Genomic DNA, 26,673 nt, shown 5'->3' on the forward strand with positions numbered 1-26,673 from the left:
ATGTGATTTAATTAGAGAATGAAGTTTTCCACCCTGCAATCCAAGCACTGAAACTTGCGTAAAACCTTTTTGCCCCTGAAATGCTACCTGTACTGTTATTGTGTGGGATGAAAACATGGATAAGTCACTATTGTGCATGTTCAGCTAGAATAGCAGTAGTAGATGTATGGGGGAAAAAGTTTAACTGACCTATAGTCCACAAATCACAGGTAGTAACAAATTACTTCCCCCTCTTTCTTCCCTGATAATAAAAATATGTGAGGGGGGCAGGGAGACTGTGGTACGTGAAGTCTGGGAAAATCTGTGTCCCTGTTAGAGAAGGCTGAATAACTGGCACGTCTCTGTTCCTTTGCACTGTGTATTAATCCTGTACAACTTTTGAATTATTCAAAACCAAAATGTTTGTTATCCTTTAATATACTTGTACCAGTAAGCAAGTGGACCAGGTTGTATTTGTTCTGTAAGTGGTTGCCTCTACAATGCAGAACAAAGAAGATTCTTGAAACTTCCCTATGGATGCTGACTGTGTAATTATTGCCATGTCCTTTGAGGAATTCAGAGTATTCATCTGAGTGAAGCCTGTATGATAAGTTTTCCTTTAATTTTGTTAAAATATTAGTCTAATGAAGAAAGGTTATAGTATCATGGTAGGCAGCATCCGTCTGTATTCTACTTCCTCAGAGGTGTTACTGGTGCAGTTGTTTGAATGTGTGTATCTTGGGCTTGGGTTTTTGGTATAAGAGTATTAAAATATTGCAGGTCAGTGGCACAAAATAAAAGTTTTTTACTATGAAGGAATCAGGCTATAAAGTATAATGAATATGAGGTGTATTTCTTACTAGTATAACATCTAACTGAGAACAAGGTCACTGTTGAATAGATGAAGGAGGCTAGATGTTGTTCTAAGGAATGTTGAGGGGAATAATTCTAACTGCGAAATGCAGAACTTTTTCTAAACTAGTCTCTACTGTACAAATGGAAAAGCAGATGATAAACACAAGGCTTCTGTCCTGGGCTTCTGTAGCATAAGGAGAGGGAAGTTGCTACCTTATGTAGCTGATTATTTTGCAAGCTAGAATTGTTTTTGGAGAATACTCCTCTTTTAACTGAGGCATGGTGAACTGTTCATTCTATTCTGTCTATTCTGTGTTATCTCTACATCTGAATGGGTGTTTAAGTTAGATATTGCCCAACCACCTCTTTCATTTTACACTGAACTTGACCTGGGGTAAATAACCCTCTCCCTAGAATAAAGAATTAGAGGCGATTTATTTGGGCGTGGAGTAGGGGACTCTTCTTTGGATATCCACTGTTTATTCAGATTTTATAGCAGAATTCCAGGGAGAAGCTTTACAGCGAGTCAGACAAATTGAAGAATTTTAGGGGTTGCACTATTGTCTTATAAGAAAGTTACTCATCCAGTGTTTTGGTGTATTGTGATCTGTTACTTATGCTATCACACAATGATGCAAGATGTAGCTTGTCTTAAATGACTGGACCTCTTCCACCTCTCACCGAATCTGTATTGGTCAGAGTTCCGTGAGCAAGAGTGTATTGCACTCCTGAACTATGTTAGACCTTTATCAGAACCAAAGCTCTTTGCTTAAGTAAAGTGGATGGAAGCTTACAGTCGACTTTGAAAATGCATGCTCTTTAGAACAGGACCTCCCCTGCCTTTCCATCTCTGAACAAGCATTTTTGGCTGGCAAAGCATATGAAAGGCCTGGATAAAGCATGCTGGTTAATATAAACTTTATAACGAATTAGGTTTCTTTTACCGTCTTCTGTATCTCCTCTTCACTAAGCTGCTGGGCAGAAATAGCTATTGTACAAGGAACAATCTAAGACAGATCTATCAGGTCCTTGAAAAATTTGTAGATGAAATGGAAAAAGACAGGCTCTCAGATAACAGTCACTTATTCTCTGATTGCCTGTCTTCAAACACAAACTTAGGACTCATCCTTCCACACATCTAGCATGCAGTGGGATAGTATATTCTAGTTCTGCTGCTGAACAGTACATAGGAGGGTCAAGAGTTCACAGCTTGATGTACCTTCTTCATTATGCCTTGCTCTACTCTGATATACGCTGCTTTGGCTGCTATATTTGAAAAACAAACCCCCAAAACAACCCCAAAGCAAACACCGCTTCCCCCCGCACCCCCCCCCCCCCCCACCCCCCCCCCCCAAGCAAACACACCTTTTCTTACATTAGTTTTTTGGAGACACTTGAGACACTAACTTATTTCCAGTCTCTTTCTTGTGTTTGTCATCCGTGAAGTGAAACTCTTCAATGTCAGCTGTAAAATCATTTAAATAGAATGGACGAACTGTGGGAAGACTGGTTTCAATAATATGCTTGCATTGTGCAAATAACTATGAACTTAGGATGCATCTGTGTTAATGTTTTAGTTGGGAATGTTCTTCTGAAGCAGATCTGTCATCCTCACCTGCTGTGCTTTGGCTAACATCGTGGAATGGTCTTGGAGCACTTGAATTGTAATCTTGGATGAAAGTAAACCCGAAGTTGTGCTCTAGGAGAGCAGTTCATGCATCCTGGTTGCTTGTGGTTGTAATTTGGTCTGCTTTGAAGTAGAAATCACTGAAATGTATAGATGGTGGACGTTGGTCCTTAATGGCAACTATCGTGCTTCACAGATTTTCTTCTGTTGATCTACTCAATGTAGTTGTACAGACAGTATGAGATTTTATTAAGCCACTTTTAGATACATGTGTTTCTTAAAATCAAACCAATACACAAATACACACACCACACCTCCCCAACCCCACACAAAACAAAAAACTCTAGTGTTGTAGAGGGAATTAAGCAGTAATGTGAGTCTGTAGGAGGTTGTTGCTTCATGCCTAAAATTAGCCGCAAAGTTTATAAGCAAACTTAAGGGCCACACCTTCTAAAGTGTTGGAGAAGGTTACTTCACTTTGGTCATAGATATGCAATCATAACCCTTCAAGCAAGGACAAGTTTCGATACTGTCTGAACTTGTGTACTTGATTACACTTCTGCTTTATATTAATAGCTTTCTAAATGTTGGAAATGCAACAGCTTTTTTCTTAAAGCTTTCTTGTTGCTAAGGTGCACACATTTTCAAAATACAGATTAAGTGACAAAAACTTGGAGAGTTTCTGCCGTTTGTCACTCATACTGTAATTTCAGACTTGGATGTGAAGTCCACTAATCTAATGTAAGCAAGTGGTCGTATAGCCACTGGTAGTATAGCCAAATGGCTTTGTAATAGCCTTAGCTTTGCCTTTGTGTCTTACGCTCTGACTGGAGTAAACACTATGATAGATTTCAGTTGAGGAAGGTGTTAAAAAGGAGAGAGGCTGGAGAATTATATCACTTCCAAGCTGAAATGCTAATGCCTGTCCTTCTATAGTCTTTGACCCTTTTGCAGCTTAAAGGTCTTTTGTTAAAAGTTTATCAGTTTAACTTGTTGAGCAGCCACTGTTCACTGGCATGAAGACTTTGGAAATTCCAAACTCCTCTCTGGTCTAGTGTGTAAAACCTAAATGCAGAATCTTCCTCCTGTGACATCTAATACTGGCAGATTTGGCTTAACCTAGAAGCAAGAATGCAAACCCATTTTCCTCTAGACTGGGCTTATTTGATGTCACCCTAATAACATCAATACTTTCAGTCAAAATGAGTGGGGGGAGCCTGTGATGTGTTTTCTGCTGGAGTTTGCTAGCAATTTCACACTCAACACAGTAACTTGCTATGAGCTTTGAGTGTTTGATTTTTACAGTTGCATTTGTTTAAAAACAATGATACTAGGTTCACAGACAGTGTAGAAAGATTGTTGCAGCACAAATTGGAAGTAAACTAATTGTCTATGATGTATGCTTTTCTCTAAAGGATGCAAGGGATGTGTGTTTGAAAGCAGGTGTATAAACTGGTGAACTGTTTGTTTTCCCCTCTGTGTATGCACATAACCAAACTGGCCTTGGTGAAGTTGGACTAATGTGATTCTTCACTTTTTGTGAAGTGAAATAACTTTGTGCTTTGGATGACTTTCTGCTCTTGTGGATATTACAGTTCTTACTGGCTTTACTACCAGATTGAAAAGTATTCAGTGTTATCCTCCTAATTTAGAATTACAGTTGCGATGGCACCTTCCTATTTGTACAGCATGAACCCTTGTCTGAACTACGTCTTCCAGCACTTTCCACTGAAAGATGACTCTTTGCAGGTTTTTAAGGAAGCAATAATGATACTAAAGCTTCCCTTTGCAGCAGTAAACCAAAGAAGAGTGGGAAGCAGATGCATTAATGAGAGCACTGTTTTCATGGGGGCAGGAGAAGGGGGTGGAAGGTACTTACTGTCACTTTCTTAACTCTGTATCCACATTGTCACCATGTGTGTTGAAGAATTGTGCCCTTGTGGCTTAAGTTCCCAGTGATGCCATAGTATTTACTTTGAATGGGAGCAATTTGGAAGCGATATTGTGAGGCACACAATAAGATCTTTTCTGAAAGTGGTGCAGTTGACTGTTCCTTTCAGTTGTGAGCAATGTTTCAGTGTATTGGTATGGAGTAATGCAAGTGGTCCTCTGTACTAAGAAGTATTTACTAGTGCTGCAAAAATGTTTTCATTTTTTTTAGTGGCATGAAATGAGTGGCGCTTATTTTTTAATCTGCATATTGTCACTTCTGAAATCTTTAGGAATAGCAGTATTTAAGTAGGATATAAATTTGACTTAAATGACTGCTATGCTCTTGCAGTTGTGTATGAAAGTATGATACTTTACAGAAATTCTAAGTTTTTGGAATGTAATATATATATGTTCTTGTGCATTTGGGATTGAAGGCTAAATGAGAAATGAGAGATCCTTGTTAGCTGCATAGAGGACATTGGTATAAGCAGAATCTGGAAGACACTTTGGACTGACCTTTTTCAAATACTAAAGCAGGAAGAATGCTTTTGTTAGTTATACTACTTTTGTTCTGAACAGGATTTATAATATGTTAACTGTTAACATCTTACCTGAGACTTGTGTAAAACCTAAATTTAATGTTTGAATTGGTGGGGAAGATGGTAGAGTATTTCTAGGGAGAGAAAGTAAGTTTTTTTACACAGGTTATTTCATCTGTGCTACTGCTTTTTTTAATCTCACTTTTGACAGAAGTAAAAGCATGTTTAGTTTTGTAGACTTCGTGTTTGGAAGCATTTAATACCTCATGCTCAGCTGCTGAGGAACATGACTTAGATGAAACACTTTGTTTATGAACTAACTTCAAAAGTCATGGGGTTTTTTTAATATGTACAGAGTAACTCTTTGACGACAGGTTCTAGTTGGTTCTTTATTATGATTTTGCTAGGGAAGGCTAAGGGCTGGCAGTTTCCATGAGATTTGTTTACATAAACACTGCAAACTAAATGGTGGGTCACTTATCAATTTCTGTATGTGTGTTACTCTAAACTGAGTGTCTTCCTATGAATTAAAACGTGTATCAGCAGACAGCTTTGTCCAGTTGAGTGAAGCCTTGCAGTAGATTATGAAACTGTCTTTAAGTTGTGGGGAAAAAAAAACAAGGAAAAAACAAAAAACAAACCCCAAGAAAAAAAAACCAAACCAAAAACACTTGAAGGTGCAGCAAGTGCTCAGTCTTCCTGGACCTGCCCCTGTGAATGGAAGTGGACAAACACAAGCTCATAAATACTTAGCTTATCATTTTTCATCATTAGTGAGGGACTTAGCCTCTCAAAATACTTGTTGCTAGAATATTTGTTTAAATGAAGCTTCTGAGTGAACGATACATTCATGGAAAAGAATCAAGAGCTTGTAACTGGCTAAGTTGCAAGTTAAAAGTCTTCAATCACGAGCAAAAGTATGGGTAGCTTACAACCTTTAACAAGAATCAATCTTCCAGCTGCCCATGTACCTTTCATAGCACTTAGTTCTCCAAGCGTTACTCTTTTTGTTTCTAGCTCATCAGACTATTCTAACTACCTTTATATGTAAGTTAACTTTTAACGAGACCTTAAGCAAGCTATCACATCCTTAATATAAATTGGGACAATGATATTTGTTGGTTGGTGCATAGTTAAAGTTGTTTTAACTTAATCCTGCAGTCTCTCCAAATTGTCAGTCTGCTTGCCATCATATAAATCTTAGAGAAGGGGAGTTAATGTCATGCTCCTTTTAACTGACATGCTACTGCCTGTACAGTTGCTATTGTCTTGTGTACCTTCTCTTTGCAACACGTGAGGTGAATGATTAGACTCAAAGAATGAGAAGTTGAGAGCACATTAGGTTTTTAAAAATAAAATTTAAAAATATTCTCATCACTTTTGATTCCCCATTTGTTATGCTTCTAGTGTAACCTTTCTGCTTTGGCTATGTGTGTTATTTCTACTGGTAGTTTGATGGATAAAGAAAATAAAGCAAATGCAAATAGTCTGCATGATACAGTATTCACAGTCCCCAGGATATGGTTGTAGCTTTATTGGTCCACATAAATTGGACATTGTTATGAAATTATATTTGTAAAACTTGTAAGAACCTGAAGGGTTTAAAGGTGAAAGGGGGGAAGCCTGGAACAAGTGGAAACTCTTTAGTGCATGATTTAAGTACTTGATGTTTTGCTTTAGCCATATTTTGGTTGAAAAGGTCTTCAATTATTTGTGTTCTGTGAAGACTTAAAACACTAAGTTGAATCCAGTTCTAATTAAAGCAAAACAAAAAATCTTTTAAGGAAAATAACCTTTAAAATATACTTCAGAATAAATGAACCCTGATCAGTTAGCTTACATAAAAAAATAGATTCCTGCCAAGTGTAAATTATGTAATAATGTCTGTTACTCCCATTATAAAAACATTTCAAGGGGAAAATTGAATTTTACAGCTTAATCTTTTGTTGGGAAAAGGAAAATCCAAATACTTAGGATTAGGTGAAACATTGCCAAGTTTACCTTGATGGAGTTTGCTATTGTGCACTAAAGATCTAACTTCTATTTTACTTGCTTTTGATAGTAAAAATGATTTCTTTTAGTATGAGAAACAAAAACAAATTACTGGAGTATGGAGAAGACGCTGTTAATTTAATCTTTTCAGACTGTTATGCTCTTAGAAAGATGAGCCACAGAAAATGTTTTGAATATGTGCTGTGTAGGTGCATTCGTCTGTTTGAGTAACTGACTAAATGAGAATACTTAGGAAGAAAACAGAGGAAGGAGAGTTATCAAGAAAAACAGTCATATTACTGAAGTTTTACCATTTCGACTCTGTAAGCAAATTATCATGTGGTTATCACTTAGGTGATTATGCTTGGTACTTTTTTCCTTATAAGGTTTATGTTTAAGTTTGTGTTGAAATCCTTAAGAGGGTAGTGAAACTTTCTGGTCGATAGCAGGTTTTAGCTCTGCCTTTGCTACTAGATTTCTGGCATTTGGTTGGAAGAAGCTATTTGAAAGCTTGTGGAACTCTTCTACCTCTTCTTCCACTTACTCTTTTGGCCTAAACTTTTTAATGTTTGGGGTCATGGATTGGGTTTGGGGTCATGGGTTGGAGCAGGGCACTTAAATCCGAAGTCTGTAGTTCTCCCCTTTCCCCCATATGATTCAAAGATGTTTGCATAGCTCAACTCAAAGGACTAGATAGTATAGGTTAATAGCATATAAACATATAATCAGCAGTTCTTTAACTTTGAAACGTTGGTTCTTCCAGCATTAATACTAGGCTAGTTTGAGATTTCATTAAAAGTTAGTGGTGCTTGGAGTTTCTGTATAGGTAGGATATGAGCAGTAGAGTTTTCCTGGTGAGTCAGGAAACGTACAATAAATTTTTTTTTTGCATGCAGCTGAAAGCTACTAGGAAGACCTCTTGTATCTTATCTATATGAAACTCATTACTTTCTCTGACATCACAGGTTTCCTGTCTCATCCAACTGCCTTCATCGGTAGCATGCATTTCTTCGTTCCTCTTCAGCTGTTACCAAATACCTCTCAAACCTTTGAATTGGTGGATCTGCAGCCAGAAAATAACTGGCAGGGTTGAGCTTTCCTATCGAGTGGAACTGCTTGCATTCCCTTTCAGAGCATTTGATTTTCTTAAACTGAAGAGCAGAGACAAACTTGTAAACACTCATAACTGGATAAAGTCTTAATGCATAGAATCTTGAGGTTGATGAGTATATATCCATTTCTGAGAAGAGGTCTTTGACAGGTATTCTAGTCTTGTCCCTTACTGTGCTAGCTTAGTGCTTAAGTGAATTATTCAGTAATCTTACACACCAGAAAAATTTGAATTTATCTGCACAGCTCAGGTGTGAGAAGATGTTTTATTCATTTAAAATGACTAAATAATTGTGTGCTTTACAGAACAGTTACACTGGTAGTGATTTGTAACTGCACCAGGTGATTCTTTTGAAATATTGCTTTAATGTTAGGGGTTGATATGGAAGGGTTTGAAGCTGTAAACTAATATTTGTAAATGGTCCAAAAAATAAATAATAATTCCACCTACAGGTTTGTATCTGTATCTTGGAATCCTGATAGCTTTCTGTTTTGACTTTCTGCTGACAGGTCACATTTAGGGCAGGCAAAACATAAGGCACATAGCCCTCCTGAGAGTAGAAAATCTATTTCAAAGACACCCAAAGTGCAGTCTAATACTACTTCTGAGCAGTCCAAGGGACACTTTTCTAAAAGGTAATTGTGCTTCATATTCATATGTTAACTAGTGTTATCTGCACTTCACAAATGTGTATAATATATCCAGTTATACAGAGTTCTTATAATATGTATGACTACTACATTTTAACTAATCTAGATATTGCATTCAGTGGATATATTTCAGTGTTTCACATTCTGTTTATGTTTTGTTTTTCTAACTTGCCAACTAAGAGCATTCCATCAGTGATGGGGAGGAAATGATTTCTGCATAACTAGTCCTGGAATACTTGCAAGGTCTTTCTCCCCTTTTCCTGCTTCATGTTGGGGGAAGATTGCCCAAGGAGTTCTGAGCAATGTTCAATATTAATTGAAACATGTAATAATCTAAAGTATGTGTGTGTTCAAGGGTAATCATCTTGGCCATGCTTTGTCTGCTTTTTATACACTTCTGCTATATTCACACTGGAACAGTTTTCTATCATGTTGAAAATTTTGCCATTTTTGTGTGTGATTCATTACCTCAATTTCAAGATTGATGAGAAACTATCCTTTCATTAAGAGTCTACCTTGAACTAGAATCCAGTTATGACTAGTTATGCATTACTGAACACTCCTTATTCTCTTGTGGAACTTATGTTCTCAAACATTCGGATAATAGCTTCATGGCTTGATTTTTTTTTTTCTTTTTAATCAGTTTGACGTATCTATAAAAAAAAATTAGATAGTAAAATCTATCCAAGATACCTCCTATCTTCCTCTTTAAAAAAAGCCATGTACTGTGCTTTTATTTTGGAATTGATTTTAGTTTTCATGCTAGCAAAGATTCACAGTAAGACTTTCTCATACAAGCATGGTTTGTTTTTTTTTTTTTCTTGTTTCAATGTAAACTTGGTAATCAACAGTGTTTCTTACCTATGGTTTTCTTTATTATGAGAGAATGCTGATGTTTATCTTGCAAAACTGTTGCAACTGTGAGGTTTCTTGAGTTCAACACTAATGCTGTTCCTGCTTGCTTCTACAGAGGCTGTAGTTCATCTGCCGTTTTAATACCACAACAAGAAGATCCAGAGAGAGTCAATACTTCAGAAAAGCAAAAAACGGGGCAAGTGCCTAAGAAAGACAATTCTCGAGGAGTTAAACGCAGTGCTAGTCCAGATTACAGGAGGACCAATTCTCCTAGCTCTGCTAAAAAACCCAAAGCACTTCAACACACTGAAACTTCCTTGGAAACTAACAAGCCACATACTAAATCTAAGAGAAGACACTTAGACCAAGAACAGCCCAAGTCTACACAATTGCCATCAACAAGTAAGGCTCACACCAGAAAGGGTGGAGCTGGTGGTAGCTCCCGAAGTCAGAAAAGAAAAAGGACAGAGAATCTGTCTTGTATAAAGAGTGGTTCAGCAGTTGAATCAACTGGCGCTGAAGAGAAGTCAGCAAAACTCTCCAAGCTGGCTTCAAAATCGGTGACCTCAGCCAAAGCTGGGTGTAGCACCATCACTGATTCTTCTTCTTCAGCTTCCACATCCTCCTCCTCTTCTGCTGTTGCCTCTGCTTCTTCTGCTGTTCCTCAGGGTGCCAGAGTGAAACAGGGAAAGGACCAGAATAAGGCTAGACGTTCCCGTTCTGCATCCAGCCCCAGTCCAAGAAGGAGTAGCAGGGACAAAGAACCGAGTAAAACAGGTGGCTCTTCAAAGTTCGACTGGGCTGCTCGATTCAGCCCAAAAGTCAGTCTCCCTAAAACAAAACTGTCTCTACCAGGCTCTTCAAAGTCAGAGACTTCAAAACCTGGACCTTCAGGACTACAGGCTAAGCTAGCAAGTAAGTTGTTCTTTTGTGGAAGAATAAGCATGTATGTTTTAAAATCAAGTCCTCTAAACAAATAGTTCTGTTGTTTTCAGGCTTCTTGGGATCTTTATAGAGAGATTAACTTTTAGTGTGTTCTGCTGAGCTTTTAAGTAAAGCTGTGACTGAAACTCTTTACAGCTAAAGCAAGTGATTTAGTACAGTCAGTAGTCTGTAAGTTTAAACTGCTGCTCTGTCTTGCAAATCAATTTTAAAAATAAAATATATGCAAAATAGTTGGATGTTTTGATGGGGACATACATGTTATAAAACTGTCTTGATTATATTCCTCCTGTCAGATTTTTTTTTTTCCCTCATTTTCTTGAGCTTTCTGTCCCAAAGTGGGAATGATAAATGCTGGAAAACAAGTGGATAGTATGTGGTTTCTTGTTTCAAGCCCACTTTCCTAATTTTTCCTTGCTGTGAGAATCTCTGATGTTACTTTAAGAACAGTAATCTTTTATACCTAGTGTACCTAGTGCCTGGTTTGTTAGTCACTTTATCCTTTAAATTGTTCTTAAAAGTATGTCCTCTCTCTGGTGCTGAACTTGAATAGCTGGTACTGTTCTTGGACATTGTCACAAAGAAATATAGGCTGACTCCAAGGAGAGCACCTGCTTGCTATTGTGCAGATATGCTTGTAGCTCTGTTGCCTTGAACAAAATTTTTTTTGAATAGTATTATGCTGCCGTTGTGTACTGTATGATTTACTTGTAGCATGTATTCTCTAAAACTTGATTTAAGAAGTTGGATTCCTAAGCTTGTTTGCTGTTGTTCCTTTACCTAGGCATGATCAGAAGTAGCCTGTCCCAACTGGGCTGTGTCCATAGCTAATGCTAATGCAGGAAATACGTGAAATAAACAAGAGCAACTGGATGTCTTCCTGTATAATCAAAATAGATTTGATTGACCTAACAGGCTTGTTTTGGATAACTTGCATGACTGGAGTATTGATTCTGGAATGACCTAACCTAATTGACAAAGATGGCATTGGGGAAGGGGAGAGACCTCTTTAGCAAGGTTTTATCTACTTACTCCATGGTTCAAGACTTAGTGGGTGATGAATTCCAGAGTAAAAACTCTGAATTTGCATAGGGTGGAGTGAGGCGGAAGTGGGTAGGAATCGGGCAAGAATGGGACTGACCAACAAGTTCTTAGCTAAGTCTGTCCTTGTTGCAGGCAACTTTTTTAGTAATGAAGAAAAGCAACAGGGAGGAGAAAGAATTTACCTCCAACAAGTGAACAACAAGAAGGTGAAGGCAGAGAGTAATTTATGTGACAAGTTACAAAACTTCAGCAAGGAGTGAGAAGGGGAAGGGTGGGATAGCACAGTGTGAGGGGAGGTGTGTTGAGTAGCTTGAAAAACAGCATTGAGAAGATGAGCCTAGACTGTCTCCACAAAGAATGTACTGAGAAAGCCAGCTTGACTAGCTTTAGCTCTTCTGTGACCTGAAAGTCGTCTTTTGCAAAAAGATAAACTTAAGTTGAACTAAGACATTTAGGTATGTCACAAAACCAAGTTGGTATGGACTTGTAGGTATGTGTGTATGTATAAAAAGTCACTGGTAAGGGGGATAAAGCATGGTGAGAGACATTTCTAGACTCCAATAGAGGTTAAAGTTACTTTCTCTAGATGGTGTCCCAGTTTTTGGGGGGAGGCGGGGGGAGGCACTAACAGGTGATACTAGGAAGTCTAAAGTGTCTAATGCCTCTTTATTTTACTGTAGATTACAGCAAAACTTATTCCAATGGTGGTTATATTGAATACCGTAGATCAGAGTAAGTGATTATACTGAATATCACTAGGTAAGAACTCGACCTAGAATAGAAGAAAAGTGTTAAACTATGGTATTTTCAAATAGTCTCAACCTTTCAAATAGTGCATTAGAGCTCTTTGACAACAGATTGAAGTGATCTTGGAATCAATAGTAACTATTGTTAGCTTAGCCCTTTTTTTAAAAAAGAGAAGACTTGTCTGTCATACAGCTTTGCTAACTTGAAAATATTGGTGCAAATTTGAAGTGTTTTAACAAAATAGGCATTTTGGATAATGCTGAGAAGTGTCAAGAAAACATTAAGAAAATAAACCTCCCGGGTAGGTTTCTTTAAGGAAGAATGGGTAAGTTTAAATTTATTTTCTGTAGCAAGCTAGTACCCTTGGATGATAAGTGAGCAGAAGTGATTTTTCACACAAATAGTGACACCCCTAAAGCTTTCTAAAGCTGTAGGTCAAACAGTGATCTAGAATAAATTATTGAGGTGTACACCCCTCTGCCTGGAGACATGTCCTTAGAAGTCATAGTAATCCTGTGTAGAAAGTGAAAGCTAAAACTCAGTAGGCTTATATAGGGGTATAATATGAAACAGATGCTTGAAGAAATTTGCAATAGGGCTTATAGAACTAGTGGAAGATAAATAAAAAACAAACATGCAAACCTAACTGTAAGGAGCTGCAAAAACTTCAGGAAAAATGATGGGGGGGAGTGGTTCTAGGAAGAAAAGTGGGAGGAGAGGGGAGATTATTCTGGCTAACATACAGTCAGTCATGTCTAAGCAAATGCAATGCTGTTCATTTCCGAGTATTGCAGTTCAGGAAATAGAAGAAGGATTATTAGTAGTTGTGATCTTTGAAGGAAAAACTAGAAGAGATGAGCTGGCTTACTCTACTGAAGAGAAGAATGAGGAGAGACATGGTTGCCATTTTTGCAGAAGCTTTTCACATATTGGAGGGGAATATCCTGAGGTTTCTTGTCCAGTCCTCACTGGATAATTAATGAGTGTTAAATGCAGCCAAGGTGACTTTCAGAGTCTTCAGTGACACAGCAGTCTGTGTAACTGAGCAGTGATGTCACTGAATAACATCTATAGAATTTGTTGGAAGAATAAAAACAGGCTAGACAACAATAAGTTTCTTGTTTTGCTCTCTTGATTTGACTATTTTCACATCCCTTTCAAGCCCTATATTTTGTAGGAGCTTTTTAAATGTTGTGAATCGGGTCATCTCACTGATTATGTAACAATATAAAAACAAGCTTAATTATGTCTCCATTATTAGGGAAATATCTACTGCCTTTTGTGTAGTGTTTTGTGGCCGTTAAGTAGGAAGAAGCTGGCAATGATGGCTGGGACAGTGCTGAGAGCTGGGTAACTTAGGGTAGCTGTCCCTGACTGAGAAGCCTCTACCTAATAGTTTAAGATTTGCGGGGCTGGAGAGATTATTGGGATACACTGAAAAGCCACATGAAGGTGAACACAGGGCATGAATGGTGTATAACTCTTGGCTTCAAGGGATTTGGCAGAGGTGAGGGAGAAAAGAGTCTGAAAATAGCTCTGAATTAGTTTATTTGGGTTTGTGGATGACAGTGTTGTCTGCGTGGTGGTTGCTAGAGCCTTAGAGTTGTGGATTTAAGATTGAGGAAATAAATTGTGGATTTAGGATTGAGGAAATAAGATGACTAGCTTTGAAATACTTGGTTTAATTGTGGTGATGGGCTGTGTGGAGCTGTAATCAAGAGCTGGGGATGTCTGGTTTGGTGCTGAGGGAGGGGAATAGCGGAGTATTAGAATCACAGGAGGTCATCTTGCCGTCCCCTGCCACAGCTATTTTCACCCTATCTTTATTGTGGGAGGAGGAGAGCAGCCCAGCATGGGAGCCAACCTCAAGTCTAAACTTCTAGTGCTAACAAGTAAATCTTTACTGATAATCTTTCTGAACTGCAAATAAAAGGCTTTCCAGGTTATGCACTGTGAAAGTTTGACTAACTTTGTTTTGGCCTGGGTAATACACTCAGACTTAAAATAAGTGAATGCAGTACAGCTGCATACAGAACTTGTTTCTTTCAAGCAACAAAAAAGCCTTAAAAAAAAATAAATGCTGTCCAGTAAACACACTTAAATGTGAAGGTGTTCTTAAGATTTTTTGTTTGTTTGTTTGATTTCTGTTAGTCTGTGCTGTTTCAGGTTTAGCCTGTTTCCTTCTGAGTCATTAACACGAGTGTTTCGCATGCAAATAGGATGATGTCAGGGCATAAGCAATATATCTGTTTGCCATAAGGAAACCTATGCCTCTGCTTTAATTCTGAAGTTTACATCTGAAGTTTTTGCAGTTGCTGAATATGAACTGCTTAAACCCAATTTTCTTTTGGTTTATTGAAAGTCCATCTCTGTTCACAACTCTTACTAGCTGTTTGAAACAGATCTCTTGATGATAGATCTGTGTATTACAGAAATGGTTTGATGTTCATCTCCAGAAGGTGTTTATTCAGCACTAATTCCCCTGAAAGGCCTTTCTGTCTTTCTATGGCAGTATGACTGGTACTTTCCTTCATCAGGCAGTCACAGGGCATCTCTGATCCCATCTCTGAATGCTGGTTGTGCCTTATGTACCAGTGAAGGCTTGGGGCTGTTAGCCTCCTGGAGATCCTATAGATGCAGGACTAACTTTAACGAGGCCATGCTGGCAATGTGTTAAGGGGGAGATCAAATTTTGACAACAATGCAAGTGAAAGGAAGAAGGTTCAGTCCTATGCTGAAGAAATTAGCAGTCCTGAGCTTATGGTATTGGGAAGACTCAAAAGGATTTGCCAAAGATGCGGGTGGTAAAATTGACATAAGAAGCCTTCTTAAACAGCAAACTTCAAGGGCAGAGAGTGGCATTGAACAGCAGGAAGGGAATGAGCTCTGAGAAGTCTTAACTTCCTTTTTAGCCTTTGAAACTAATAGAGGGAGGTGGAAGCTCTTATGTGCCCTGTTAGATACATCAGAGGTAGGGAAGTAAAGACTTGGGGAAAGAGAAACATGCAAAAAGATTTGACAAGTAGAACATTCTTCCTGAGCAGCAGGAGAAAATGAGCTCAACTCTTCTGGGTGCTCAGGCTGTGATATATTCTGCAGCTCATCCACCAAGCAGTAACTGGGTAACTCTTTACATTCTCTAAAACCCTCTTACTGAGGTAATTCAGTCTAAAGAGATGGCTTAGCTATTTAATGCCTCTTACAGAAAAGGACAAGCTATTTCACAGCTTCATTGCCCTACTGTTTCATGGTGTCTGTGCTCATCTGACCTGTGTTAAGCAAACTCAGCTCACCAAACTGGCAGAATGCTAATGGAGCAAGAAAGTGTATCAGGTGTGCACTTTGTGCATCTTGGGATTGGTTTAGGGAAAATAAGACATGAATGAGTGTACCATACTGTTAAACAACAGTAAGCTGTCAAGCTAGCTCTGCTGTTTTGTGAAAACTTTGCGCTTAGCAGAAATCCTATTTTGATACAAGTTAAGTTAATCTTGCTTCACTTAGAGTGGATGTGTGGTGCCTCATTGGTAGCCTATTACTAAGCTGATAGGAAGTTACTTAATATTTAGGTCTGACTACTTGAAAAAAAGTACCCATACACTTGAAGTAGTAAGTGGCATGCTGACATAAAGAATTAAAATGTATTTGTATATTTTTTTCAGTGAACTCTACTGCAACAGGGTGATTAACTTATTCTTCTAATTGTAAAGCAAAAGTACATCTCACTTAGAATTTCACCATACTGTTACAGGTACCAAGTAGCCTACTTTTCCATATATGCAATATGAACTCAAGAGTGGTAAACACGCTTTATCTGTGGAATAATACAGTGCTATACCTAGTGCCAGTTAAAGCATGCATTTTGTATTGTAAAATATAACCAGCTATGAGGGGAGTTTTGTTGTGTCTGTGCACTTCTAGTACTTTAGAAGCTTAGATAGCTATGGTGTGGGATCCTGCTACAACTGTTTCAAACTGTTTTTGTCAGTATCTCTACTTTATAACACATTCCTATCCCCCCCCTCCCCCCACCCTATGAGTGTCTTGCTGTATGTACAGTTGGAGTTGTGTATTTCTGTTGTAGCAACTTCAACTTAAATTTTTAGTTTGAAAGCATACATGGTAAAAATGCCACTGCTTTTTTTTGAATATTTGAAAAAGTTATATATTTTGTTCTATACGTACAGACCATCTGAAAACTCAAGTGGCTGGCCTGCTTCAGTTTAGTTCTTGGTGGCTGTTAAATACAGAACCTTGTTATCTTAAGGTTGCCAAATTTCTTGAGATAGTAAGCCAGGTGTGTGGTAAACACATGGATATCAGGTTAACCTTCGTGTGCATGGAACTTAACTGCCCACATTATTGTGTTCCTGGGTCAAATATAGTACAGTGTTTGAAGGGACAGACTATTGACCAAGTCAATAATAGCTTTTCAGATCACTTTTCCTTTAAGTATCTAGTCAGAAGCTGCATAGATATCATTTAATCCCTCAGTACCACAACTCAGCATTCCTGGAATGTTTTAGGATTAAAGAAATAAACAGGAGCCAGTTTGATAGGTACTGTGCTCAAAACCATTGGCCATTTAAATACGTTTTATTTCTGCTTTGTTGCCAGAAGAGGGAGCAGTGATCTGTCTCATCTTTTCAAAATTATTTACATCTGTTCTAGTAATATTATGTCCAAATTGAATGTTGTGGGATTCTCTTTTACTTTATTGTAGAGGCAGGGGGGGACTGAAGTGTAAAGCTGGGCCTGATAAAGATTTTTAATTTTTGACACCTTAATTATCAGCGTGCTGGTTTGGAAGCTGTTGGGGGATATTTCAGCCTGATAGTAAGCTTGCTCATCATCTGAGAATGTTGTATGGCGTGGTTTTTTCATGTATTTAAGATTTACCTGGTTCTGCAGTGGGATTTGTCAGCAGAACAATGGCTTCATAACCTAAAGCAAATAAATATCAGTTGGGTCAATTTTCAACAGTGCAAATAGTTCTAAATTAAAAACTTGAGAACTCCTTCTCTAAAGCTGTGAAGATATGCTTGGTTATCTGCCTCAAGGAAGACCTTATGACAGTGATAGGGGTTAAAGGGATGTAGTTGAAATAGGAACACAAATATTACATATGACAGATCTCAACACTGTCAGTGCTTGACTCCTGGAGGCGAGCATGGTTTTGATTTAAGGCAGTTATTCTTAAGCCATACTAATGTGAATGAAACTGATTAAAAATTACGATTCAGCTAGTGAAGAAGATTAAGTTTATGCTGCACAGATTTACTCAGAGGTGGTGGAAAAGATGTGCAACCACCACTGTCCTCCACCCCAATGTAATTTCTTTTTCTTTTTTTATCTAAAGCTAAAGCATCTCTTTTTAAGTGTTTTGAACATCAACATGTGAAAATAATAAATGTGTGTCCCATAATGTGGTATCTGTTTATCTTGAGAGACTTACAAGCTCTTGTACAACTGTAGTGTGTAGGGTAGGAAGAGGTGTCTAGGTAACTACTTGGAGTTTAGTATTACTTACCTCAAAATAATGAGTAAAAGTAAATATCTGAACCTTCTTTTTACTGGTGTAGCAGTTCAGTGTAAGGTGACTGAAAGCTGATGTTGGCTTATTGTGGTTCTTATGTAGAGGCTGTTATTCTACACCGAAGTTTCCTGTATACAGAAGTTTCATTTCTTTGCAGAACTGCTGTGTATTTAAAGACTGATTTACTCTCAATTCTTTACGTATTACATAGGTCTAAGAAAATCTACAAAGAAACGCAGTGAATCACCACCTGCTGAGCTCCCCAGTTTGCGGCGGAGCACACGGCAAAAGACCACGGGCTCCTGTGCTAGCACCAGGTAAAAATTAAGATAATGAAACATGATTACTGCAGTGGGTTGATATCACTGTCATTTTCATGCACGAAAACCAGCCTTGTCTATCTCTTACTTTGCTATTGTAGAAGTACCTGTAGCTTTTCAGGCCTACTGAGTTACTCTGTACACCAGTGTCATGGATAGTGCTTGGAATTTGTCACCTTCAGACCTTCAATAAGCCTATCAACTGTGGGGGTGCAGGGAAAGAAACACCCAAAGCTAATGTCACAAGCTTAAGCAATCCTTTCCTTAGGGAGGTGCTGTTTAAAAAGATACTAAAGACGGAGAGTGCTTAAGTACTGTCCATCATGAATAATGCAATAGATGGCTATTTTGAAAAATAAAAGACTTCATGGTACCAGACAGGAGTCTGTTTTAGTAGTGTACATGGTTAAGCTGACTCAGCTTGTCAGCAGCTGCATCTGAACAACACTACAAATGTCTTAAGTACTTAATATACTTTCTGATGCAGGGGAAAATTAGTCCTGAATTAATAATTTTAAACAGCTGGTAGATTAAACGGGAGGGGAGACTAAATGTGTCCTGTGATGAAGAAAATTTTTGTAGTTGCGTATATTCTGAAGCTACACTTATGAAGCTTAACAAGCTTTATTTTTTTTTTATGCCTAAACTGCATTTATTAGTTCCAGCACAATTTCTTTTCCCTCTTCCCTGCCATAAAAAAAAAAGCTTCTGAAGTCTGATTCTGTTGTCAAGTGTGCATTTGAATTTGACTGTTTACTTTGTAGGCATATATATATGTAGTAGTGATGACAGTGTTTAAAAAAGCAAATTTTAAAAAGGCTTGTGTCCTCAAACTTGTTATGGCACTGAAAACCAAGCTGAACATCAGAGTTCTCTGTGCTTTTAGTAGTTCAGAACTTCCTGTAAAGATATTCTGTCATAGGACTTCTTGAATGCGTACATGGTTTGTAACTAACAGTCACTTTAATCTTGCTCATTTTGACTATTATATTTTAGCAGACTGCTTTGTCTTGAAGGGTATAATGTAAGGACCTAGCTATAATGCATTAGTATAAACAGATCACTGCTGTGGTATGGTGCAAGGAGGGTAAAGAAGAGTTGGATAATTTCATAAAGACTGATTCTTATGTGAATCTGTTAGTTTCTGCAACTTTGTGATAGTGATCTACATAAATGTTACGTTTTTTAGAGTATCTCACATTAATAAATCTCTTGTCTTAGTCCATAAGGTCTGAAACCTTTTTTTTGAATCTTTAGTCGGCGAGGCTCTGGCCTGGGCAAAAGAGGAGCAGCTGAAGCTCGTCGACAGGAGAAGATGGCTGATCCTGACAACAACCAGGATGGAGTTAACTCTTCAGCTGCACGTACAGATGAGGCTCCCCAGGGAGCTGCAGGTAAGAAATTCCAGCTGAAGCATTTTTAGTATAGTTCTTGATATAAACTTCTTTGTATTTTAAAAAAACAATTAAATGGATTAAGTTTGGGGAGAAATTACTTAAGCTGGTACAGCTGGTAAATAATTCTGGAAGGTTTTTGAGTGAGAGGGACCTTTACTTTTGAACTGACCTCTTGGCTATCTGGTACATACTATGTCCAATTAAGTAGACTTTAGTTTTTAGGCATCTACTTTTTTTTTTGAATGTAACTTCAGCTGATGCTACATAAATTACTGTACTGATAACTGAAGAGACATCAAACTGTTCAGAATACAGAAGGCATGCATTTACCTGTAAAAGCTCTTTTGTAACTACTCATAAATATTCTACAAGTTTTCTGTTGAAATTGCAAGCATGTGTCTACTGGAGAAATCTGTAACCAAGATAAATATTCTTACTTGCACAGTCCTATTAAATGGTATTTAATTTTATCATCTGGTCCTAATCAGTGGTGAGTTCAAATGAGCTTTCCAGTGATTATGCTGGATTGTAGAAAATCTCCAATGTTCTTCACCTAAAATTAGCTACATCAGTACAAAAAGTCAAAATTAATGGAAACAAAGTGCAGCATAACACTCAATTAAGAAAAGCATAAATTTACTAAGGATGCAGGTAAATCTGTCTGAAAGGTAATTTGCTGATCTAGCTGTATTCCTCCCCTTGGCCCCACCCCCCTCCCCGCCCCATTATCTTTTGTTGATACAACGTCTCTCTTCAGCTTTTGGAAAGTGTTAGACCTGTAGGCTGGTCTATTGAAAATGACAATTGTCCAGAAGTATGATGGTGGTAATGTTAAATGCAGAGCACTCTTCTGATGGTGGACACTTTCCTTGATGGTGGATTGATATGAATTTTGTAGCTTTAAAGGCACTGTAACTTGCATTAACCTCTATTTTATTTCTTTAGCTTCTAGTTCTGTTGCTGGGGCTGTAGGTATGACAACCTCTGGAGAAAGTGAGTCAGATGATTCTGAGATGGGAAGACTACAAGGTATAAAAGTTGTTATTAATTTACCATTCATTTTTTGTTTGCAGCCTATAAGTAGCCATACCTACCCAAATTCTGTGTTATATGTAGTGGGAAGGCTGTATTTTGTTTCTCTGTCTGTGAACATTTTGCTTTGCTTACAGTAGTTCTGAAGTATGGAGTTACAAGCCTTAATTCAGTAAAGATGCAAGAATTTGGAAATAATGTCTGGAGGGGGTGGCATAGTGTCCTTACTCATTTACATGGGGTATAATACACTGCTATTGATGATTTTTCAGGAGGAGGTGAGGGGAGAGAATTGACAACTCAGTCTTCTTAAGTGTGTAAGCTCAAATATGAAAATAAGTCTTTGGAAGAATGTTTTCAGTTGACAGGCCAGGTTAGGCTTACTGTTACTCTGCCTGCTTCTGGATAACATTTTTTTTGTGCTTGTCATTGATAGCCATGTTGCTGTAAGCTTTGATGACCAGACAAAATCTAAATGTTCTTAAAATGCTTGCTTTTGTGCTTGGGCTAAAGGATTCAGGTTTCTCAAAACCTGAGAGTACAGACAGGTGTACACTCAGTTTGCATGTCCTGCAACTGTTTTAATGATTTTGCCACTACAATGCAAGGAGTTCTGAGATCATGATCTTACTTCCAAATTATGCGTTTTGGTTAATCTGGATATTTAATGTTGAAATGAGTGCTGTGTCACTACCAGTTGTTTATAGTCCTTAGTAAGCATAGGTATGCATTAGGAATATTGAGCTAAATTGGTTTTTACTATTAATTTTTATTGTATTGATCAGCAGTAGTCATGGTTGCTACAATAAAAATCAGAAACACCCACTTAGTCTAGCTTAAGTAACACTACTGAAAAGGGTTTTAAAAACAAAACCAAATAACCCCAAACACCTAGCAGAGTTCTTCCCTCTCCTCATCACCAAATAAAGCTTTGAACTTTTTTCAGTTTCATTTTTTCAGATTAATAACGTCATTCGGTTCCTGAAAATGTGAAGATAAGCTTAACCTGTTTTATGTAGTTTGAGTTCAGATTTGAAACTACAGTCTGGTGTATCTGCTAGTCTAGATCTAGACTTATAACAATTTATTAGACCAGATTTCTTCTGTGAAATATGTAACTCTGGAAACTCAGTGGGTGACTTCTTAAAGGGTCTTAATGCTCTGATGCATATAAAAACGAGTTATTTGTTCCCTAAAGGTCATCTTTTTGGTGTTTTTTAGAAATCAAGGTAGCTGCAGTCATCTAATCCTAACTCTTCTTTCTTAAAGCATCAAAATTCTGGTATTCTTAAATTATAGCATCATGGAATTTAAGCTTTAAAAAAAAAATATGTGTAGAAGCTTTGACAATGGCTGTTATCCTCTGTTTGCTTTTAGCTCTATTAGAGGCTAGGGGTCTTCCTCCTCACCTGTTTGGCCCTCTTGGTCCTCGGATGTCGCAGCTCTTCCACAGGACAATTGGAAGTGGAGCTAGTAAGCAAAGTTTGTCTAATTTGACTTAATTCTTTCCACTTCCAGACTAGTAGAATTCAGTCACTAGTAAATTCTGATACTGGTATTAGCTTCATAGTTTAATACAATATTTTACATGTTGGAGGTTTGTATGTCATGATAGTACTAGACCATTGGTCAACAATATTAATTTGCTTGTCTTCCTATAAGGAAGAGAAATTTGCTTTGGCCGTAGTTCTGTTCTTTTATTTTTTGGGGGGGGGGGCATCTTAATGTTCTCTTCTAGGTGGGGAAGGGAGGGTTCTTGCCTTTTCACCCCTTCCTTATCTTTTTCTTTTGCATGATGGGCTGCTTAGCAAAAGACCTCTTCAACACCCTTGGGTTTTTTGCTAGCTTTTAGCTTTAAAACTATTAGTAGATGTCCGTTCTAAGGTATGTTGTTTATACTGTCAAAAGTGTTTTAGGTTTCAGTCAGTAAGCATTTCCTTCAGACAGTGTGTCAGTGAGAACATGGGTCCTTAGACTTGTTCCACCATGTCTGCATTATGCAGCTGGATAAGATGCATACCTTCTAGTCTAACTCTGGCTTCTGTTACACTGTCTGCCAAGAAAAGGATGGGGTCTCATGGATATTCCATGTGCTGTATTATCCAGGGGGTGTGTTAAGTCTGTTGCTTTATAAAGGTGGAGTGGTGTGGGTTCTGGCACCTGCTGGCAAGATGGCTATGGTGAGCAGTGTGGTGGACTCTGTGCTGACCAGTCTGCACTAGAAAGACAGCCAAGATTGAGATTTTGCCTCTCTTTCCTATCCCCACCTTTCTATGACAGGGGAAGGAAGTGAAACTACAAGTACAGAGGAAAACAAACTATCTCTGGTCTTCCACTCTGGCAGAAGTATAGCATTAACAGTTCCCTTGAACACTCATGTTTTCTAATATCTTCTTTCCTAATCTTTTTTTCTGGATATCTAGGTTCTAAAGCCCAACAACTTTTACAAGGTCTCCAAGCCACTGATGAAAGTCAGCAACTACAGGCAGTGATTGAGATGTGCCAGCTGTTGGTCATGGGAAATGAAGAAACATTAGGAGGATTTCCAGTCAAGAGTGTTGTACCAGCTTTGGTAAAGATTAAATCTCATATTTCTCTTGGAGGATATAATATTTCACTCTATCTTGCTGAAATTAAATATTCTTTATTTATGTTGTATATTAATATGTATGTGTGCATATGTGTATCTTTCTCATTGTTTGCTTTTGAGTTTTGCTAAATTTTGATAGTCTTATTAATTCTTTAATATCTCAAGAATAGGTAGTGGCTCTTTTGAAACTTTTACCAACATTCCAAGTCCTGAGTCAAAAGCTATGATACTGATTTGAGCCCTTTTTTTTATGTTGTTACCCAGATGCTTTTTACTAAACAATACTTTTTTTTAAAATACAGATAACACTGTTGCAGATGGAGCACAACTTTGACATTGTAAGTGATTTGAAATGTTTTAGAAATTCCTTGAGATACAAAAATGTATCATCTGAACTTAAAACCAAATCTCTATATATTTAATAGATGAACCATGCATGTCGGGCCTTAACATATATGATGGAAGCACTTCCGAGATCATCAGCTGTAGTGGTAGATGCAATTCCTGTCTTCTTGGAAAAGGTAAAATGAAATCAAAACAGTGTTAAACTAATCTGAGGGGATTTTATCTTTTGTTTTAACTTTAGGATATACCATTAAGATAATGGTTTCTTTTCATAGCTTACAAGATAATACATAATGCATGAGAAGCTTTTAAAAACGGGTTTACTCTTTGTTCACACCCTTACTGAAAAGCACTATCTGATTCACTGGGAACTTCTTGTCTGATTGATGTTGCAAAGATACTGTGTAGTTACACAAACTGGTAACTCTTGAAGTAGCTGTATAGCTAGCTGATCTAGCCTTAAATTGGCTAGCTTGATTACAGCTAGCAGTGCAGCTGCATTAGCATATGTGTCTTAGTACTGGCTAACTGTCCAGGTGTTAATGAAGATTATTATTTTTAAAAACTGGTTTAGAAACTGATTTACCAGCTTTCTTGTTTTCTTGTAGTTGCAAGTTATTCAGTGCATTGATGTGGCAGAGCAGGCGCTTACAGCCCTGGAGATGTTATCACGCAGGCATAGTAAAGCCATTCTGCAGGCAGTAAGTAAAAAAGAAAGCACTTTTACCTCTACCAGTTCTACATCTTGGTGATCTTCTGTGAAGATGAAATAAGAAAACAAGTTTGTGATTTTAGCAGTACTGAGAGTGGAAATGTTTGTTTATTTTATTATAGGGTGGGTTGGCAGACTGTTTGCTGTATCTGGAATTCTTCAGTATAAATGCACAGAGGAATGCACTAGCTATTGCTGCCAACTGCTGCCAGAGTATAACACCTGATGAGTTTCACTTTGTGGCAGACTCTTTGCCACTGCTTACACAAAGGTTAACCCATCAGGTAAGAAGCTATTATAAAATGGAAAGTTTTAATTTTGACCTGAAAGTAGTATAAAGTTGCCTCCAGATATCTAGTTCTTTACTGTGTATTACTTGCCTTTTGCAATGTGATAATTGCCTTAAAGCTCTATACTGTCAAGTTGTGATGTTCTAATGTGCGTATGGACCTTTTGGTTTTTTGTAAATGTGCTGTAAGGGTTCATGAAACTCCTATTAATTTTGTAAAATGAGATAAATGAGGTACTTTAACTCAGAGCATGAATAATAGTGGTTTTGTAGTCCTTGTTGCCCATTAGTAAGAGGAAAACCAGTAGCATTATTGTTCTTTTTTCTTAACGAATGGGTTGCAAGGTTCCCTCCCACTTCAAACTTGGAAAAGCTTCAGTTTCAATTTTTGTGGGTTTTTTTTCTGATTTGACTTTTTAAAGAGCCCTAAGCCCTCCCAAAAAGGAAGTTCCTACTCTTGCACAATAGTTTTGAAGTGATGAATCCTAAATCATGGGGCTCCTAAGATCTGCCTATCCTGCAATGCTGCTATGCTCATAAATGAGCACTCACAATGACTGTTGCACCAAAAGAGATTTGGACATACTGCTTGGTTGGCAGATCCCTGTTAAAGAGGTGAAAAAGGAGAAATTATTCTGTTCCTTAACAAATGCAACTAAATGGAAGCTTCCGGGTAATGTTTTTCTGCATTGTTGTGCTATTCTTAATTTTGCCAACATCATCTTGCTGAGACACTACTTGAATCTTTGAGGCAGTTTCACAGAAGTCAAATGGCAGCTTTAGATGGTGCTCTGGAAACAGGAAGCCCCATTCTCAGCAGTAGTAGGGACAAGTACTAACTCCTGCTCTGTGAAGAGAAGCTACAGCCCACAAAAGTAAGATTTCAAGAAATGTTGAAGTGGAATTTTTCTGGCAAAAAAAAAAAAAAATCTTGAGTTAGCTCTTAACAGAATAGTTGAGGTTGGAAGGGACTTTTCAAGCAGGGGGTTAGTACTAGATAACTAAGTGGGTTTTTTGTTTGATTGTTTTTTTTAAATATCTCAAGGGATGGAGACTTAAGCTCTCTGGGGAACCTCTTCCAGTGTTCAACCACCCTTCCAGTAAAAGTGTTTTATTATGTTCAGATGAACTTTTTTGACTGTTTCAATGAACTTTTAACTAGAGCTATTTTTAGAGCAATCTTTACTATTTTGGTGTCTTTGGATTTGCTGTCTTGGCTGCACTGCATGATACAAAAATCAGGCTTCATGTAGTCTGTAGAACAGTAGCCTTCACTCCTGCTTATTATCTATATCTATGTTGCTTTGGCTTTGTAGCTCTCTTCCCTTTCATTTCCTCCTCGTAGAATCCAAAAAGAATATTGTGGATCTATTTATTCATCTCTAAAGGTATTTTATGTTGCAAGTGTGAGGTGTTTCCCAGGGAACATGCAGGAGCACAGCCATCTCAGGAGGTCAGCTTGGACTGTATCAATGAATTCAAAATTCAGAGCTGTAATATTCTGTAAAATGTGATTCAGCTGGCTTTTTTGGAGAAATTTTATGAATGCCTCAAAATGACAGGATAACCTAATGCAAGTTAAAATACTTTAATTCAAACAAATACTTAATTTTTTTTATAATAGGACAAAAAGTCTGTTGAAAGCACTTGTCTTTGTTTTGCACGGCTAGTGGACAACTTCCAGCATGAGGAGGTAAGGGAGTGGATTTTTGTTTCCTTCTTCCCTCTCTCAGTTTCTTCTAAGGGCTTACCTTTCAAAGTCAGACTAACATTTTCAATTTTACTGTTCCCTCCTGAAGAACTTGCTCCAGCAGGTTGCTTCCAAGGACTTGTTAACAAATATCCAGCAACTCTTGGTAGTGACGCCTCCTATCCTGAGCTCAGGAATGTTCATCATGGTGGTGCGCATGTTTTCCTTAATGTGCTCCAATTGCCCTACACTTGCAGTTCAACTTATGAAGCAAAGTGAGTTCTTACTCTTTCATATTCTGGGGGACCTAATGAAGTTAATGCCTACAGTCTGTGTGGAACTCTGTGCACTTGATTATACAAATACTGTGTTCTTTTTATTTTTCTCTCTTAATGTGATTCCCCTGGGATACAGAATTTAGTTAATGTTGTTGAAAGTTTCTTTTCTTCCTGAGGGTTTTTTCTCCCTTTTCCTGTCTCCAGCTGTTGT

The 26,673-nt window shown here is 37.8% G+C and overlaps 1 protein-coding gene across 13 annotated transcripts in view; it reads left to right on the plus strand.

The window, feature by feature from the left end:
- TRIP12 (thyroid hormone receptor interactor 12) overlaps positions 1-26,673 on the plus strand; it is an 81,412-nt gene that overhangs the window by 27,565 nt on the left and 27,174 nt on the right. For 7 of the 13 annotated variants that reach the window (XM_030027933.2, XM_030027935.2, XM_041126719.1 and 4 more), the window contains exons 3-15: positions 8,545-8,670; positions 9,656-10,455; positions 18,021-18,126; positions 19,387-19,523; positions 20,472-20,555; positions 21,936-22,031; positions 22,982-23,130; positions 23,451-23,486; positions 23,574-23,669; positions 24,102-24,194; positions 24,328-24,489; positions 26,119-26,187; positions 26,294-26,459. In XM_030027933.2, coding sequence (XP_029883793.1) covers positions 8,545-8,670; positions 9,656-10,455; positions 18,021-18,126; positions 19,387-19,523; positions 20,472-20,555; positions 21,936-22,031; positions 22,982-23,130; positions 23,451-23,486; positions 23,574-23,669; positions 24,102-24,194; positions 24,328-24,489; positions 26,119-26,187; positions 26,294-26,459 — 2,120 coding nt within the window. The remainder of the gene's footprint in view (positions 1-8,544; positions 8,671-9,655; positions 10,456-18,020; positions 18,127-19,386; positions 19,524-20,471; positions 20,556-21,935; positions 22,032-22,981; positions 23,131-23,450; positions 23,487-23,573; positions 23,670-24,101; positions 24,195-24,327; positions 24,490-26,118; positions 26,188-26,293; positions 26,460-26,673) is intronic. The other 6 variants (XM_030027937.2, XM_030027941.2, XM_041126720.1 and 3 more) reach the window with 2 other exon arrangements.

This window comes from Aquila chrysaetos, chromosome 10 (assembly GCF_900496995.4).
Source record: "Aquila chrysaetos chrysaetos chromosome 10, bAquChr1.4, whole genome shotgun sequence".
In the NCBI taxonomy this organism is placed as follows: domain Eukaryota; kingdom Metazoa; phylum Chordata; class Aves; order Accipitriformes; family Accipitridae; genus Aquila; species Aquila chrysaetos.